This window comes from Ambystoma mexicanum, chromosome 1q (assembly GCF_040938575.1).
Source record: "Ambystoma mexicanum isolate Mex_15411 chromosome 1q, UKY_AmexF1_1, whole genome shotgun sequence".
In the NCBI taxonomy this organism is placed as follows: Eukaryota; Metazoa; Chordata; class Amphibia; order Caudata; family Ambystomatidae; genus Ambystoma; species Ambystoma mexicanum.
In genome coordinates this window covers 456,868,369-456,885,543 of record NC_090922.1, presented here as the reverse complement: position 1 = coordinate 456,885,543, position 17,175 = coordinate 456,868,369, and the positions used below count along the sequence as shown (strand labels likewise).

The following is a 17,175-nucleotide window of genomic DNA, read 5'->3' as shown; positions in this document are numbered from 1 at the left end:
CTCTTGATAGAGTTCAGCAAGGGGATGGACTGACTGGCGGGAGGTTTTTTCCTTCAGTATGTCCTCTAAAAATCCAAATCCTGCACAGCCTCCTGTGTGGCGATTTGAAAATGTTCAGCCGCCTTCTTTAAGATGGTGTTATAAAGGCCATCTGATCATCCACAGGTGAGGACTGGCAGACTGGAGTGGTAGGAGGGGATTCCATACACAGAGCGTCAGGGTCCAGGTAGGAGTAGGAATAGGGGATGCCCAAGGTTGATTATCAACCAGATGGCCGTCTTCCCTTGTATTCATGGGATCAGCAGGATCATCCATAGGGTCTCCAAAGGTATCATCATCCTTTAAGTAGGTATGGATAGGCCCCTAATCATCTGTAAGGTCAAAAACATTCTGTTCTTGTGGACCCTCAAAGGTCCTCTGAAACTTAGCCATAGGCGTAAAAGGAAATTCCTCAGAAGGCCTCTTGGGAGCAAACCTCTCTGAAAATTCAACAAACTTCTCCAGTCTGTTCATGTACCCCTCAAACTTCTCCCTGGTCCATGATGATGAACCAGAGGAGTCCAGGGGAGGAAAGGAATCTTCTTGACGAATTTCTTCTACACAAGGTCGAGATTTCTCTTCTAAAGTCTTGGATAAAGACAAAGGACTTTCAGAGTACTCTTTGAGGCTCCAGCCGTAGCGACGGGTCTGTAGACGCGTCTTTCGGCTGCTCTTTCTGTTTCATCAACTGTTCCTGTTTAACCGCTGAAGTGATCCTAGCGATACTATTGCTGATGCTCGGGTCTGAGGGTGGTGTGACGGTTTTGCCGGTGGCTGCGCGGTGGATTCCGGCACCACCGGGGCCTTAAGCAGTGATGGAGACTTCTTCTGAAGCGTCCCGATTGCCCGGACACATGCCGCAGTTGCGGGGAGGGCTGCCGATCATAAAAATCAGTGGGCATCGCCGAAGTATCCGAAGTGCCCTATTGGCGCTTTGGAACGCTTCGACTGGACCGCCAAAGCAGAACCGTGGGTTGTGTGCTTAGTGTGGGAATCAGGTGCGTTTCTGTTGCTGGGATGTATCGTCCCCATAGCAGGACTCACGTCCTGCCTATCGGGGACGGATGCTGCGGAACAAGAACTTTCCACGGCAAGGTCAATGCCTCTGAAGTGGAGCCTTGGTCATCGCTAGTCCCTTCGTCACACTCAGCGGCTCAGGCGGAAGGGGAATTATTTTCGGCCTGCGATATACCGTAGGCCGCCCACAACTTCAAATGGTGATCCTTAAGAGTCTTAGGCCGTAGGAGTTTACAGGCCACCTAGTTGTGGTGGAGGGGAAGACAATTGTTGCACTGACTGTGCTCGTCTTTCCACAGTTATTTCCCCTTACAGGAATGACAACATTTAAATGGAGTCCTGTCCATAGAGCAGGATCAAACTAGCGACGACAAACCCAAGGGAACAAAGAGGGGAAAAGAAAAGGCGTCCTTGAAAGAATACGACCACCCCGACCCCACTTTCTATACTGTAAGGGCCGGCCAGAAGGCCAGGCCACATGGTCGGCAGTGCTGACCGGATCAACAGACGTTGAAATTCATTTCAGTGCTCGTGTATCTTGAGAGGATCTTGGCCAGAGAACGTTACTTTAGTTCACAGATCTCAAAGTTCAAACCTCATGCAAATCTAAACTGGCAAAATCCATGCGGATAGCTCAGCCTTTAAATACAAAACATTTTAAAATGAAAATAAAGTGAGATGGTTTCTTCAAACAGTGCATTGCATCGAGATTTAGACAGCCAGTATAAAGAGATGCAGGTGAGATATAAGTGACCACTTACCAGCTGTCCGGCCAGAAGAGGCATGTACTCAATAATGGCAAGCCTGACCCTCCACTTGGCATCTTCCGCCAACTCAACAATTGCGGGGAGCAGCGACTGAGAGAGCTGACGTATCCCTATTACCTCATTCACACAGTCCAGATTGGAGATGATGTTGAGCCGCACCTCTGGACACTGACAGAGAAGCAGAAAGGTTGGTTGTGCAAGGGATTTCAGTGTAGGCAGGTAGAAGTACAACAATAGAGGGAACAGTTATGCTAAAAATATTTCCCAGGAAGCAAGACTTCTAAAATTTGAAGTGAGCTGTTTTGCTGAAATATGTTAACACATTTGTTTTCTCTGTTTCAAAATACAAAAGCAACATGCTACTCCTCCCTCTTTATATAGCCTTTCACAACCCGAGGAAATAATACAGGTAGTCAATCACTGCAGGCTGTCTTCACCAGCTATTCACAGTTATAAAAACACATTTATTATTGTTACACATGAATATTAAAAAACATTGTCAACCATTGAAACATACATAGAGTAAACATCACAATGTGCAAACAAAATCCACAAAAAGTGCTTTGAGGTTAGTATTAAAGTAACAAACAATGGAGCACACGGCTGGCGCGCAGTGTGCGCGTGCGAATCTCTGCGCCAGCCGCGTGCGCTAAAATCCATTTCCGCGCACAGCATATTCATGGATTTTAGCTACCAAAACCAGCCGTGGTGCACAGTGGCGCAGCGACCCTGCAGCAGCGCCAGTTACGCCCCCAAGAACGCCCCTCGTGCAGGGAAAAGCCATCAAAATTCCCAATCCAGCGCAAAGGGCTGCGCTAACCCTGTACCAGCACGGCAAGCGGGGAACGTGTATTACTGGGGTTCGCGGGAAGTTTCACACACGATAGGCCCTGTGCGAGTGGGGTACGTGTATTACTGGGGTTCGCGCGAAGTTTCACAGGCGATTGTAGCATGTTACGTGTATTTCGGGGGTGCGCGGGAAGTTTCACACGCGATTGGAGCAGGGTACATGTATTACGAAGGTGCATGGGAAGTTTCACACGCGATAGGCCCTGTGTGAGTGGGGTACGTGTATTAATGGGGTTCGCGGGAAGTTTCTCACACGATTGGAGCAGGGTATGTGTATTTCGGGGGTGCGCGGGAAGTTTCACACGCGACTGGCCCTGTGCGAGTGGGGTACATGTATTACTGGGGTTCGCGGGAAGTTTCACACGCGATTGGAGCAGGGTATGTGTATTACGGGGGTGCGCGGGAAGTTTCACATGCGATTTGCCCTGTGCGAGTGGGGTACGTGTATTACTGGGGTTCGCGGGAAGTTTCACACACGATTGGAGCAGGGTACGTGTATTTCGGGGGTGCGCGGGAAGTTTCACACGCGATTGGTCCTGTGCGAGTGGGGTACGTGTATAACTGGGGTTCGCGGGAAGTTTCACAAGCGATTTTGCTGTCAGAGCGGGGTACGTGTATCCAGTGGGGTGCGTGGGGAGTCCCACACATGAATTGGCAGTGTGGGACCACCCAGGTGTCCTCTCTACCCCCTCCACGGCCCCTGCAGGCAGCCCACACTACAGGGGACTACCCTGCACCCCTGGCCATGTCTCGCAGGCAGCCCATCCACCATGGGCATGCCCCCAGCCAAGCCACATGTCACGTTGCAATATGATCACCAACCCATGTCCCCCAGAACCCCCAACCCCCAGCTGTGAGGGGCACCTGCCAGCAGGTCCCCACTCATGTCCCCCTGCACCCCCACCCCCCAGCACTGTGGGGCACCTGCCAGCAGGCCCCCACTCATGTCCCCCTGCACCCCCACCACCCAGCACTGAGGGGCAACTGCCAGCAGGCCCCCACTCATGTCCCCCTGCACCCCCACCACCCAGCACTGAGGGGCAACTGCCAGCAGGCCCCCACTCATGTCCCCCTGCACCCCCACCACTGAGGGGCACCTGCCAGCAGGCCCCCACTCATGTCCCCCTGCACCCCCACCACTGAGGGGCACCTGCCAGCAGGCCCCCACTCATGTCCCCCTGCACCCCCACCCCCCAGCACTGAGGGTCACCTGCCAACAGGCCCCCACTCGTGTCCCCCTGCACCCCCACCCCCAGCACTGAGGGGCACCTGCCAGCAGGCCCCCACTCATGTCCCCCTGCACCCCCACCACTGAGGGGCACCTGCCAGCAGGCCCCCACTCATGTCCCCCTGCACCCCCACCCCCCAGCACTGAGGGGCACCTGCCAACAGGCCCCCACTCGTGTCCCCCTGCACTCCCACCCCAGCACTGAGGGGCACCTGCCAGCAGGCCCCCACTCATGTCCCCTTGCACCACCACGCACTGAGGGGTACCTGCCAGCAGGCCCCCACTCATGTCCCCTTGCACCCCCACCCACAGCACTGAGGGGCACCTGCCAGCAGGCCCCCACTCATGTCCCCTTGCACCCAACCCCCCAGCACTGAGGGGCACCTGCCAGCAGGCCCCCACTCATGTCCCCTTGCACCCAACCCTCCAGCACTGAGGGGCACCTGCCAGCAGGCCCCCACTCATATCCCCTTGCACCCCCACCCCCCAGCACTGAGGGGCACCTGCCAGCAGGCCCCCACTCATATCCCCTTGCACCCCCAAACCCCAGCAGTGAAATGCCGATCTCATGACACAAATCAAAAGTCAACTATGTACATCAACACATGTCCGTCACACACATACACTGGTTGGCATTGCTTGTGTAAACCCACATTTTCACATGCATCAACCCAATGAGCGAATCCCACACATGGAACTAAAAAATGAAAATGTATTATGTACATAAAATCAAAAATGAAATGAAAGCATACCAAAATATGAAACGTGAAATGAAAAGCATGTGAAAAAGATGATTGAATAAAAATGATAACCAATCCAAAAAAATTAGAAAGAAAAACAGTCCAAAGTCACCCTTCAGAGGTCATTGTAGGCTGCGTGTATTACGCGTCCACATAGTTTTGTGTTTCTGGGTGCCACAGCGTAGTGCGGGTTCATTCTTTCACGCACATGGTCTACGAGGGGTTGCGTGCACGTTAATTTTGGATTTTGGGCTGCCTGTGCGTTGCGTGACCCGTCATCTTCCCCCAGGGGTCACAGACAGCCTTGTAGAGCACTAGGGTACGGCTTCCATCTGGTATCCTACCCCTTTCACCCCCAATTGCCCAGGACAATAGTTTACTGCAACTCCCATACGCACAACAACATCAGTGCCATGGTTGGGAGGCGACCAAGCGGTAAGGGAGGCAAAGGTGGCCGACCTTCAAAAGGTGGGCGTGGTGGGCACGGTAGGGGACGTGGCCGGGATTTGCAGGGTGCCCCTATACCCCCATGTGTGGAGGAACAATCAGGGACACGCATGCCCCCCCCAATGGTTGAGGGAAACGTGGCTGACACCATCCCAGCTCAGCCCCTGTTGGACCAGCCCATTGGGGCACCTGACCTGGCACAGGATGACTCCCTGGCTGACTTCCAGGTCAGCAAGTCTAGGCCACGTGTGCAGGTGCAAGTTGTTGTCCCCAAGCCACGTGGATCTGGGGCAGCTATGTCATCTGCTGCCCCAAGTATGCAGGGTGGGGAGGCTGCAGGGGCAGCTGCAGCTCCATCCGCCCCAGCTCTGACTCTCCCAGCCAGGACAGTGTCAGTCCAGGTCCATCAAACTGACGTTCCCCCTGCCAACATTACCTGCAACCAATGCCTGCATCAAGACCTATGGTCATTGTGCATTCTCACACTCCTACTACCCAGTCCACCGGTGATTCTGCCCCTACTGACCAGAGTGGCGTAAGCCACTCTGGCTCTGCTCCACCTTTAAAGAAGAGGAAGAAGGGTGCTCAGGCACAACAGGCTGAGACCCCAGACACGGCTACACACTCCGGTACCTCAAGGAAGCCTTGCTTTAATGATCCGGAACTTGATGCACTTGTGGCCTATGTGTCAGCACATAGCCACGAAATGGTGGTGACTGCAAGGTGCAAGACCACACCTGGTCAACGTAGGGCACACTGGCAGACCATCGTGGACCGCATAAGTGCCCTTGGATTTGTGAGGCGCACAGCTGATGATTGCTACAAGCGGTGGAATGAGCTGAAACGCAGAGCAAAGAAAAAGCTGGCCTCAAATCATGCCGCTACTCTGGTGTCTGGCGGTGGGTCTCCACAAGAAGACAACAAACTCACTGAACATGAGTCTGTTGCTGGGGCCTTCGTCACAGAGGAACAGATCCAAGGTGTGGGAGAACTACCTGATTATGATGCATTGTCCGGTGAGTGCTCATGCATGTGTGTGTAATGCATGTGTATGTTATTTGGGTGACGGGTTCTGATTGAGTGCCAGGTGAGGGTGTGTGTGCCTGAGTGGTATGGGTCACGCATGTGCTTCATCCAAAACATTCAGCGGTCTTGGATTTGGGTGTGACAGTATCCCTTCTGCCCACAGTAGTAATTTAGCGCAACATTACGGCAGTTGCCCTTGAAGTGGCATCTTGCAACAACATGGTTTGTATTTTTCAGTGTTCTTTCAGGCTGATAGTTTCAATTCTCCCACTTTTGCTACGCATTCCTCAGCCCTATTGTCACATTTGTGACATGCTTCTGTCATTGATGAACCCTACATTGGCCCACATGTGTTACCTTGTTAGGTGAATGATTTGACCATTCAGGCCGATTGAGTAGGGAATAGTTTCTTACCTGTAACTCCATTTCTCCAGCATTGGTATCTTTCATGGATTCACATGCTTAGAATATTCCCCGTCGTCAGGCTGGGAATTCCCGGTACATTATATAGACCCTTTCCCGTAGGAAAACTTTTTCGACGCTATGCGTCCTATCCACCTCGTTTTGTATCATGCGTGCCCGCGCCGTCAGGACGCCATGATATAAATACAGGACCCGCCCCCGCGCTCCCTCAGATTTCGGCCCCCCAAAGTAGTGGGGGAACCAGTTTGCATGCTCAGGGGAGGCATGCGGGCGCATGTGAATCCATGAAAGATACCAATGCTGGAGAAATGGAGTTACAGGTAAGAAACTATTCCCTTCTCCAGCATTGGATCTTTCATGGATTCACATGCTTAGAATAGATTACATAGCAGTACCATCCCGAAAAGAGGAGGCGTGCATGCAAACTCACATACTTTCCTCACAATGTCCGTTCCCTATGGTCGTGTACCCATCAGCAATAGTTAATATAGAAAACGAACAATATTCACTCATAATTGCAACAGGATCTAACTCCTCAACCGGGGCGTACCTTATTGGAATAGGTGTCGAAGCACCGTCTGTCCCATCCGAGTATCTTCGGCATGTTGTTGTGGCAGGCAGTAATGGCGGGTAAAAGTTTGTGTAGCCGCCCAGGTAGCCGCCATGCAGATGTCCCCCAGAGGGACTCCAGACCACAGCGCCGTCGACGATGCCGCCGCTCTAGTTGAATGAGCTCTTGGGCGTCGCAGAAGAGGCTTCCCAGCCTTGGAATGGCAGTACGAAATGGTAGACGATACCCATCTTGACAGTCCTTGCTTTGAAATAGCTTTGCCTTTAGCACCCAAACCATAGGCCACAAACAATTGCCTCGTTTTCCTGAAAGGTTGCGTGCGATGCAGATAAAACTTGAGAGCCCTTTTCATGTCTAATGTGTGTAACGTGCGCTCCGCTCCCGAGCATGGCTCTGGAAAAAACGTAGGTAAGACAATAGAGGAATGTTTATGGAACACTGATGGAGCTTTCGGTATGAACTGTGGGTTAGTGGCAAGGACCACCTTGTTCTTGAAAAATCTTAAGTATGGTGGGTCTACCATTAGAGCTTGGATTTCCGAAATACGTCGGGCTGAAGTGATAGCCACCAGGAAGGCCAATTTCCACGACAAAAACTTTAGAGACGATGATGACATTGGTTCAAAAGGAGGTTTCATAAGAGACGCTAACACCAGATTGAGGCTCCACACCGGAGGAAATCTCTTCTCGGGAGGGAAACTCCTAAACAGACCCTTAAGGAAGTGCTTAATCAGGCGGTCGCTGAATAATGGTGCGGAATGTCGTTGACGTGTAAACCTGGAGATGGCGGCCAGGTGTACTTTTATCGACGACACTGATAAGCCCCTTTGAGCTAAGAACAGCAAGTATGGAAGGAGCTGTTCCGGCGTAATCGACTGCGGAACCAAACCTGGGTGATCCCCACACCACTGACAGAAACTCCTCCATTTGTACGAGTATGAAGTGTTTGTGGAAGGTGCTCTTGCCGCTTGCAGAATACGACGACACTCCTCCGGAATCGTTAGCTGACCAAATTCGGCGAAGTCAGGAGCCAGGCCGTCAACTTGAGGCTGTCCGGGTCGTGATGCCAAACAATACCCTCCTGTCGAGACAGAAGGTTGGGGATCTTCCTGAACCTCATTGGCTCCGCCGCCGCCATGTGCAGCAGGTCTGAAAACCACACCTGTCTGGCCCAATACGGGGCCACCAGAATCACCCGACATGGGTATTTGAGGATCCATTGCAACGTCCTCCGGATAAGAGGAAATGGAGGGAATGCGTACAGAAATTTGTTCGTCCATGGGAAGGAGAACGCATCCCCCAGTGAGCGCTGCTGAGGCCATCTGCTTGCATACTGCGGGCATTTCCTGTTGTCCTTCGTCGCGAACAGATCGATGGAAGGATGTCCCCACTTCTTGAATACCTGTTGTAGTTGCTGGTCGTTCAGCACCCATTTGTGAACTTTGTTCATTTCCCTGCTGAGGGCATCGGCCTCCACATTTCTCACGCCTGGCAGGTGGAACGCCAAGATTAGCATGTTGTGTTGCAGGGCCCAATGCCAGATTTTCTGTGCCTCCATCGACAGGGACCTGGAACGTGTTCCTCCTTGTTTCCGTAGGTAAAACATTGTAGTCGTGTTGTCCGTCATGACACGCACCACGGAGTCTCTCAATTGAGGAAGAAAAGATTTTAGAGCCCACCGCACTGCTCTCAGTTCTAGCAGGTTGATATGCAGGGAGGACTCTTGTAACGAATCCAGATGAGCTCCCCATCCGCTCAGCGATGCTTCCGTCACCACCGTCTTCTGGAACTCCGGTTCCACCAGAGGCATTCCTTTCGTTAAATGAGTAGAAGCTCTCCACCAACAGAGTGCTTGTACCAGTTGTTCGCCGACGACCAGTCTGTCGGACCAGCGACCTTGGCTCTGCGCCCAACGGTCCGCTAGAAATTCCTGGCAAGGCCTCATAAACAGACGGCAGTTGTTTATCAATGGAATGCAGGATGACATGGTCCCAGGCAGGGACATGTATTTGCGCACCGACACCCTGGTACTGCATCTCCATTCCGACGCCTTGCTTTGTAGCTTCTGTATCCTTTCGCTGGATGGTCTCACAAGGCTTGTGTGCGTATGAAACTCCGCTCCTAGAAAGACCAAGGTCCTCGAAGGCTCTACGGAGGACTTGCTGAAGTTTATCGCGAAGCCCAGTTCCTGTAAGAGGGACATCGTGGCCCCCAGACTGTTTCGTGTTTGTTCCATGGACGAACCTCTGACCAGCCAGTCGTCTAGATAGGGATAGACATGGTGACCGTCCTTCCTTAAATGGGCCGCTATAGGGGCCAAACACTTGGTGAACGTCCTGGGGGAGGACTTGAGACCGAACAGGAGGACCTTGAACTGAAAATGCTTTCGCCCGACGACGAACCTTAAATATCTCCTGTGTCGTGGACGTATTGGGATATGAAAATATGCGTCCTGAAGGTCTAGCGACGACAGATAATCCATGGGTTGCACTGACCTGATAACCTCCTGGAGCTTTAGCATTTTGAATTTTGAGCTCTTTAGCCATTTGTTGAGTACCCTCAGGTCGAGAATGGGCCTCCATTTTCCATTTGGCTTCTTGACAACGAAGAACCGGGAATAAACCCCTTGTCCTTCCTGTGCCACAGGAACCCGTTCTACCGCTCCTTTTTGCAGCATAAGCGCCACCTCTTGTCTTAGAACTCGAAGGTGGGGCTGGGCCGAAAACACTGGCGGAAGACTTGGAGGCTTGTTTTTGAATTGCAGCGCATGACCCATGCGAATCGTGTCCCGAACCCATCGATCTGTGGTGATGCATTTCCATTGGTCGATATGATGAGAGACTCGACCCCCCAGGACGTTCCGAAGGCCGTCATTGGTTGCTGGTTTGCTTGTCCTTCGTCGACGAGGGACCCGAGCTGCGTCTTCTGGAGGCTTGATAATCTCTGCCTCTACGTGCCGACTGGGATGCACGTCTGTAACCTTGTGAGGAGTATGAGGGCCTGTTAAATCCACGGTCCCTAGAGGCTCCAAAGCGGGAGTTTCCGGAAGCACCCCTGAAGGGGCGAAAAGAGCAAAAACTTCTACCTGTCTGGAGGGCGCCGAGAGACCTAGCGGTATCCGTGTCTTCTTTCATCCCCTTCAAGGCTTCATCTACCTTGGCTCCAAACAGATGTTCTCCTTCGCATGGCATGTCTAGGACTTTGTACTGGACTTCAGGTCTGAAAGTAGTACATTTGAGCCACGCTTGTCGACGCAGTACTACGCCATGATTGATTTGTTTGAAACCAGCCTCTGCTAGGTCCAACGCAATATTAATTGCGTGGTTCGAGGCCTCCTCACCATCTCGTACTAGCAACATGGCTGCTTTTCGATGTTCTTCCGGCAAATGTTCTAGGATAGGGGCTATTTTATGCCACATCTCCCTATCGTATCGTGATACAATCGCCAAGGAGTTGGCTGCTCTTACCGTCGTGGCGCCGACTGAGAGCACCTTTTTCCCAAAGGCGTCCTGCCTCCTGGCCTCGCTTTCTGGTGGGGTTGAACATTTTTGCTGTACTCTGGCCTTCCTAGCCGCTGCCGCCGATACCACAGAGTCTGACAGAGGCTGTGATGTTAGACATTTTGGAGTGGACTCCGGAGCTTTAAACTTTTTCTCAGCACGCCCCTTAATAGCCGGTTCCGAGAACGGATGACGCATCGTCTTGAGGCCTTCTTGCCACACGTGGTCCAGGATTGGGATGGCAAATACCGATTTCCTCCTTTGACCCATGTGATCAAAAAGAAAACAGTCTTTCTTTTGCTCCTCAGGAATTAAGCCGAACTCGGAACACGCTTTTCCCATCATTGCATGGAAGGCTCCCACATCATCCGGAGGAGATGGTTGTGCCTGGCTCCTTGTAGACTCTACCTCTACATCCGAATTCCATGTTGGGTCTCTCGACGGTGACAGGGAAATGTCCGACCCCGAGTCTTCTCGTATAGAATCGGACTCCGATAGCTCACCCTCCTCCTGCGCTCGAGGACGATCCTTCACCGCCTGGGAGGCCGACGGGCTTCTGGTCGTCGAGCGAGCTGCTTGAGCTTGCTCGTCGACGGAAGGTGCAGAAAATATCAACAATGAAGTGCCAGGCTGAGGGATCTGCGTATCCAGACGCTGCAGGAGCTTCTGAAGTGTATTAAGCACATCCAGAGACAAAACCGTCTGGGGGGTCAGCAACGTCGAGGATAGAGGAGCCACACCCCCACTCGCACTCATCGTCAACGTATTGGAAGGCCGTAAGCCCAAGTCCGACGGCTGCATAACCATGCCACATTCTCCGTCCACCGACGACACCGACAAGGCCGTGTCTGGCTGCAGTAGGACCTCAGGGGGGGCCGGGTCACAGACCTCTGGCTGCCAGGCCATAGATTGAGTCACCGTCGACGAAGGAATCCCCACCGCTGCTGCCTGAATAGTAATAGGCATCGTCAGCGACACCGGGGTCGACGAGCAAGTAGCCGGCACCGAGCCTTTAGACTTCGTAGCTGATTTCGTTGCCGACTTCCCTGCTGAAGAGTCTCGACTCACGGAAGACCTAGGACGGTCCCCTGAGGAGGATTTTGATGCCGCTTGCCTCTCCGTCTTAGAGGATGAGGAGGACTTTGTGTGATGAGGAAGACCCAGCATGCTTCTCCGTATGCTTGTCCGCAGGGCGTTTTTCGACAGGCCGCACCTTCTTCGAGGGAGGTTCCGACTTGCTCCTGGAGGCCGTGGAGCCAACTTCTGATGCCGGATAGGCACCCGCTCCGTCGTTAAGCCAGTCGACCAACCTTCTTTTTCGGTCTTTAAGGGTTTTTTGGGAGAAACCCTGGCATATCTCACATCTATCCGCCGTGTGGTGCGGGTGGAGACAGTAGATACAATCCGTGTGGGCATCACCTTCATAGACTTTTTTGAGTCCACATGTCGCACAAGGACGAAATAAAGCTTTTCCGGACATATTTTTTCCAGAATGTAACGTCGCCGAAGCGAAAATACAACCTAATTATGACTAGCAGTAACCACGAGGATCCCACTACTTTGAAAGACGGTTGAAATCTGAGGGAGCGCGGGGGCGGGTCCTGTATTTATATCATGGCGTCCTGACGGCGCGGGCACGCATGATACAAAACGAGGTGGATAGGACGCATAGCGTCGAAAAAGTTTTCCTACGGGAAAGGGTCTATATAATGTACCGGGGATTCCCAGCCTGACGACGGGGAATATTCTAAGCATGTGAATCCATGAAAGATCCAATGCTGGAGAATTGGCCTGATCACATACATTTTTGGGGCCTGTTTGAATGTGTAACATGATAGTTGTTTCCTGTCATGTTGAAGTGCAAAACCATTGATGTGTACATCGGCCTGCAATCACTGTATTTTTGTACACTGGATGTGTTGCAGTGTGTGGCACATGCCCATTTTGTCACACTATGTAGCATTTTTCATCTCATCATGTCCATCACATGGATGGCTGACAGTATTCATTCACTGACATATGGATTTACTTGTGCAATGTACCATGGCTATGGTACATGCCATCTGTGTGATGGCATTGTCATGTATGTGTATTGGACATGCCACTCACGGGCCAATGTGTTGCTCTTCCATCTTGGTGTCATCAGTGGCTGCCTTTTGCCTCCCCTTCCAACTCAGTGACAGTGCATGCATGGGAGGGTTATAGTCATGTGGGACATGTGTAAATCATGTACTGGTTCTTTAGCTTGTCAGGCCTATTTGTGTGCTATGGTGCGAATGCCTGTTTCCATTTTTTGTCTTTCATGTTTTTGCAGGGGATGACGCACTTGATGCTGTTGAGGTTGAGGAGATGGTGCAGACCCAGGAGGGATCTCAGGCACGACCGGGCACCAGTGGGGGACGAGGTGTGGTGGTGGGTGAGAACCCAATCTTGCTGCAGACCATTCTGTCCAGGGGTGTCTCTGGGTGCACCTCCCCAGACCTCTATTCAGGTGCCGATTCGGCTGATGAGACCTATGTGCCGTTGCAGGTAAGTGTTTCTGGCAGGGATTCTGTTCTGTCCAACCCACCTGCACCAGGGGTAGAACCCTCTATGGGGATGTCAGTGTTAGTAAGTCCGCCTTTGGCGGTTACGGATGCAGGGTCACACTCCACAACATCTGATCCTGTTCCTGGGCCAGCAGATGAGAGGGGGAATGCAGTCCTGCAGCCTCAGGCAGTGCCGGCACAGCAAGGAGCAGAGCGCCTTGCCCCAAACAGGTGTGGTGCCCGCCGACACGGTGGCCATGCGCCACAAGGCAATACCACATGGGAACAATCCATGTACGGTAAGGCAACCCAACAGGCAGCATCAGTTGAGATGATGGCTCAAGCAATGGAGAGGGTGGCCACTTCCATTGTCCCCCCTGAAAGGTAGATGGAGCAACTACAGCAGGCAACAGACTCCATTTGCCAATCACACAGGGAGGACATGTTGGCGTCCAACAGGGACAGACGGGCGGCACTGGAGACTCTACGCCAATCGATATCAATAGAGTCCCAGGACCACAGGGAAGCCCTGAGGGTAGAACTCCATCACCTCAGGGAGCCTCTTGTTGACCTTGAGGCTTCTACTAAATTGAGGACAGAACAGCAGCTGGAGCGGCTCACACGTTCGCTCTCAGCTGAGATGCAGGCAACTCGGGAGGAGATCCGGGCATCACGTCAGGTGGTGCATGGGGATCTCCGCACTATAATCCTCCAGAACGAGACCTTCCACACCCGCATGCTTGCTGCCATGGAGGACCATACCAAGGCTTTGCAGGGCTGCCTCCCATAGCACCACCACCTCCTGTGGCAGCAGCAGAAGGTGATGAGAGCGACAGCAGCAGTTCTCCCACATTGGCATAGCCGTGCAGGCCATGAGCCCATGGAGGTGTTTTTTTTCCCCCAACATCCACACAGGTGGCTGTTGGTGCGCACCCTGTCCTCTGACCTCCTGGGTGGCCTCCACCCCCCCGGCCCCCACATGGCCATTTTTGATTTTTTTTTTTTTTTTTATACAGTGTGTTGCCTTGTGTGGATCCCGTGGGCATCCACTGTATTCCGGCTGGGCACATGCAGGCTTGTCCTGAGTTTGGGTTAGATGCTTGGGTTCGTGAGACACACACCCCTCCTGCTTCCCGTTTCCATGGGCTTGCAAATGGTGTGCCCAAGTGACAGTGACTTACACAGTGACGTTGGACTCCCATGAGCTGTGTGAGCAGTCTGTAGTCAATACTGTGTATACATTCCTAGTGGATATTGTTGTTGTATTGTACACTGCATGGTGTATTGATATGTGCTTGTGCATCCATGTCTTCCTCCCAATTTGCAGCTTCATTCCTCATGTCTTGACACGGCTGTCTACTTTGGAGATGGAGTTCATGTTGTAAGCAGTGCACTTACACATTTGCGTGGCAGCAGCACTGTACAGTTGGAAGTGGTTGATGTGCTAGCATAATCAGGTTGTAAGACTACCACTACTTTAACTTACTACTGTCATGTCTATGTTTGTTGTGTAGCTGCATTGTATTGTTGCTAAGTATTTGGTCATGTGTGTTGTTAGTTCTACATTACTGGGAGCATATTGTGTGTGGCCAGTTTCCATTAGGGACACTGTACTTTGTGACACTTGTGTCATGTTTTGGGGATTGCTTTGTTTGCTCTCACATAGCATAACATGCCATGGTGTGTTGGGTGGCGGTGCTGGGGAGGGGTTGGGTGACATGGCACTGTTGTCATGTTGTATTTTGCAAGGGGGTAATGAATTTAGCAGCATAGAAGTGTGTCTTTTGATGACACAGCATTGGTGTGTTTGTGTAGGAAGGGATGCACACAATGTAACACTTCCAGGTGACAAATCTCAGGCTGGTATGGTTGTGACAGTTGACTGTCCCTTATGTCATCATCATTGATTGTCAGATGGTATGTGCCAGGGCTGTGTGCACTCCACAGGGGTGTGATTCTAGGTGAAGTAATTAGCCACCAGCTGCGTACGGGCTGCATCACCCCGTGCCCGTTCCCCTCCCATGCGCAGCGGGCGTGCATGTGGTTGGGGATGTGGGGGCACAACCATGTCCACGGGCAGGCCCCGGCGTGTTGCAACGTTGTGCAGGACACATGCTGCCACTATGATCCTGCACACTACTGGGGGAGCGTATAACAGCTGCCCGCCAGAACGGTCGAGGAAGCTAAAGCGTGACATGAGTACTCTGAATGTGCGCTCCACTATGCCCCGGGTTGCAATGTGGGCTGTGTTGCATCTTACCTCGGGTGGCGTGGTGGGGTTCTGAATTGGCGTCATCATGTGGGTGCTCAGAGGGTAGGCACTGTCCCCTGGGGAGGTGGTGATGGGTATCATTAGTGGGGTTGTGACATTACTCAGTATCTGACATGCATGCATGTGCTGTGGCATTTATACTCACCGAGCAGCCATGTATCGCCATGCCGCCCAGCTACTAGGTCCCGGTTTAGGGTTGACATTCTGTAAATAAAACTGTCGTGGGTGGACCCTGGATAGTTGGCATATACTGAGGTGATGATTCCCTTGGCATCACATACTACCTGGACGTTGATGGAATGCCAGTGCTTGCGGTTTCTATAGATGTGCTCTGATGCCCTGGGGGGGACGTAGAGCCACATGGGTGCAATCAATGGAACCTAGGACTTTGGGGAATTGTGCCACTCCGTAGAAATCCTGGACGGCAGCCTGCCTTTCGGCAGGTGTTCTGGGCAGGTATATGTGCCTGCGGACTGATGGGCGTGCAGTCATGATGGCCAAGACCTGGTGTAGGCAGCGTGACTGCGTGGTCTGCGACACCCCCCCCACTATAGCACTTGTCCGCTGAAATGATCCAGTGGCCAAGAAGTGCAGTACATTGAGGACCTTCTCCAGGGGGCTGAGTGCTTGGGAGCACAGGGTGGGTGATGTGAGGTCATCCTCCCACTCACTCACCAGGTCGAGTATTATGTGAGGTTGAAACCTGTACCTCCCATACACCTGGTCATCAGGCATCCCAAAAAGGCTGGTTCTGGGTGTGAAAATTCTGGGCCTGTCTATCCTCCTCCTCCTGCGGTATCCCATGACCACTGCTGCTAGGAACGGTATATTCATCCTGGTGTCTGAGCTTGTTTGTTGTTTGCGTGCACTTTTATGCTGCGCGGGTCCACGTACGCCTGCTTTCTGCTGGCGTACGTGTTTCAGGATTAGCGCGTCTTTTTTGGTGCACGCGTTCGCCCCGTACGAATCCATGAATACGTGTTTTGAACGTGCGTGTGGGCGTTCCGCGCATTTGCCTCCTGTACTTCCCCCGTGACGCCCACATTTTCACGTGTTATTCCCCATTCCGCGTATCACGCCCTCTGTTCCTCCTACTTTTGTTTTGTGCGCCACGCTATGTGCGATTTCGCTGTGCGTGTAGCGCACGCTGTTTGGAGACATGTGCGCCATGCAGAATTTTGGCGCACATCCTGGGATTTACACGCGCACGGGCTTCCATGAATCGCTGTGCGCGGGATTCGCTGCGATTTTCGCACTGGCACTGCGATTCGCATGCTTGTGCATGCTTTCGCACGCTTGCGCTGAAAATTTCAGCGCACATTAATTCCATGAATCGGCCTGAAAGAATGTTTCCTATGGCTGAACTTTTGTCTATACTTGAAGAGATAAAGACTTGTCTGGTTGACGTGAAAGACTCTTTGAAGCAATAAGAACTTTATGATAAGAACTTTGTTACAAAACAGAAAGTTCTTAGTTTGAACCTTTGATTGAAAGTCCTGTTTTGAATCTGGGGAAGGGGATCCGACCCAGGTTACAAGGATACACAGTTAATAGTTTCAGGTAGAATATAATTGTTCTTCTGTTACAATTCAATTGAATTGAATTGCCTTAATGAGTTTGATGTATGTATAAGTGTGAGGGACAGATTCCTTTTATTAGAGTGTTTTCCTTTCGTTTATTTGTAGGCAGGGAAATCCTCTTTACGTAAGTGATAATGAGGCACTTATCAAACCCTTATTATTTAATAAAATGGCTTCTTATGAAAAATC

At 52.0% G+C, this 17,175-nt stretch overlaps 1 protein-coding gene across 6 annotated transcripts in view; it reads right to left on the bottom strand.

The window, feature by feature from the left end:
* The window catches only part of LOC138528623 (serine/threonine-protein phosphatase 2A 65 kDa regulatory subunit A alpha isoform), a 1,423,294-nt gene that overhangs the window by 757,759 nt on the left and 648,360 nt on the right, over window positions 1-17,175 (bottom strand). For all 6 annotated transcript variants that reach the window (XM_069640443.1, XM_069640434.1, XM_069640450.1 and 3 more), the window contains exon 10: window positions 1,818-1,991. In XM_069640443.1, the coding sequence (XP_069496544.1) occupies window positions 1,818-1,991 (174 nt within the window). The remainder of the gene's footprint in view (window positions 1-1,817; window positions 1,992-17,175) is intronic.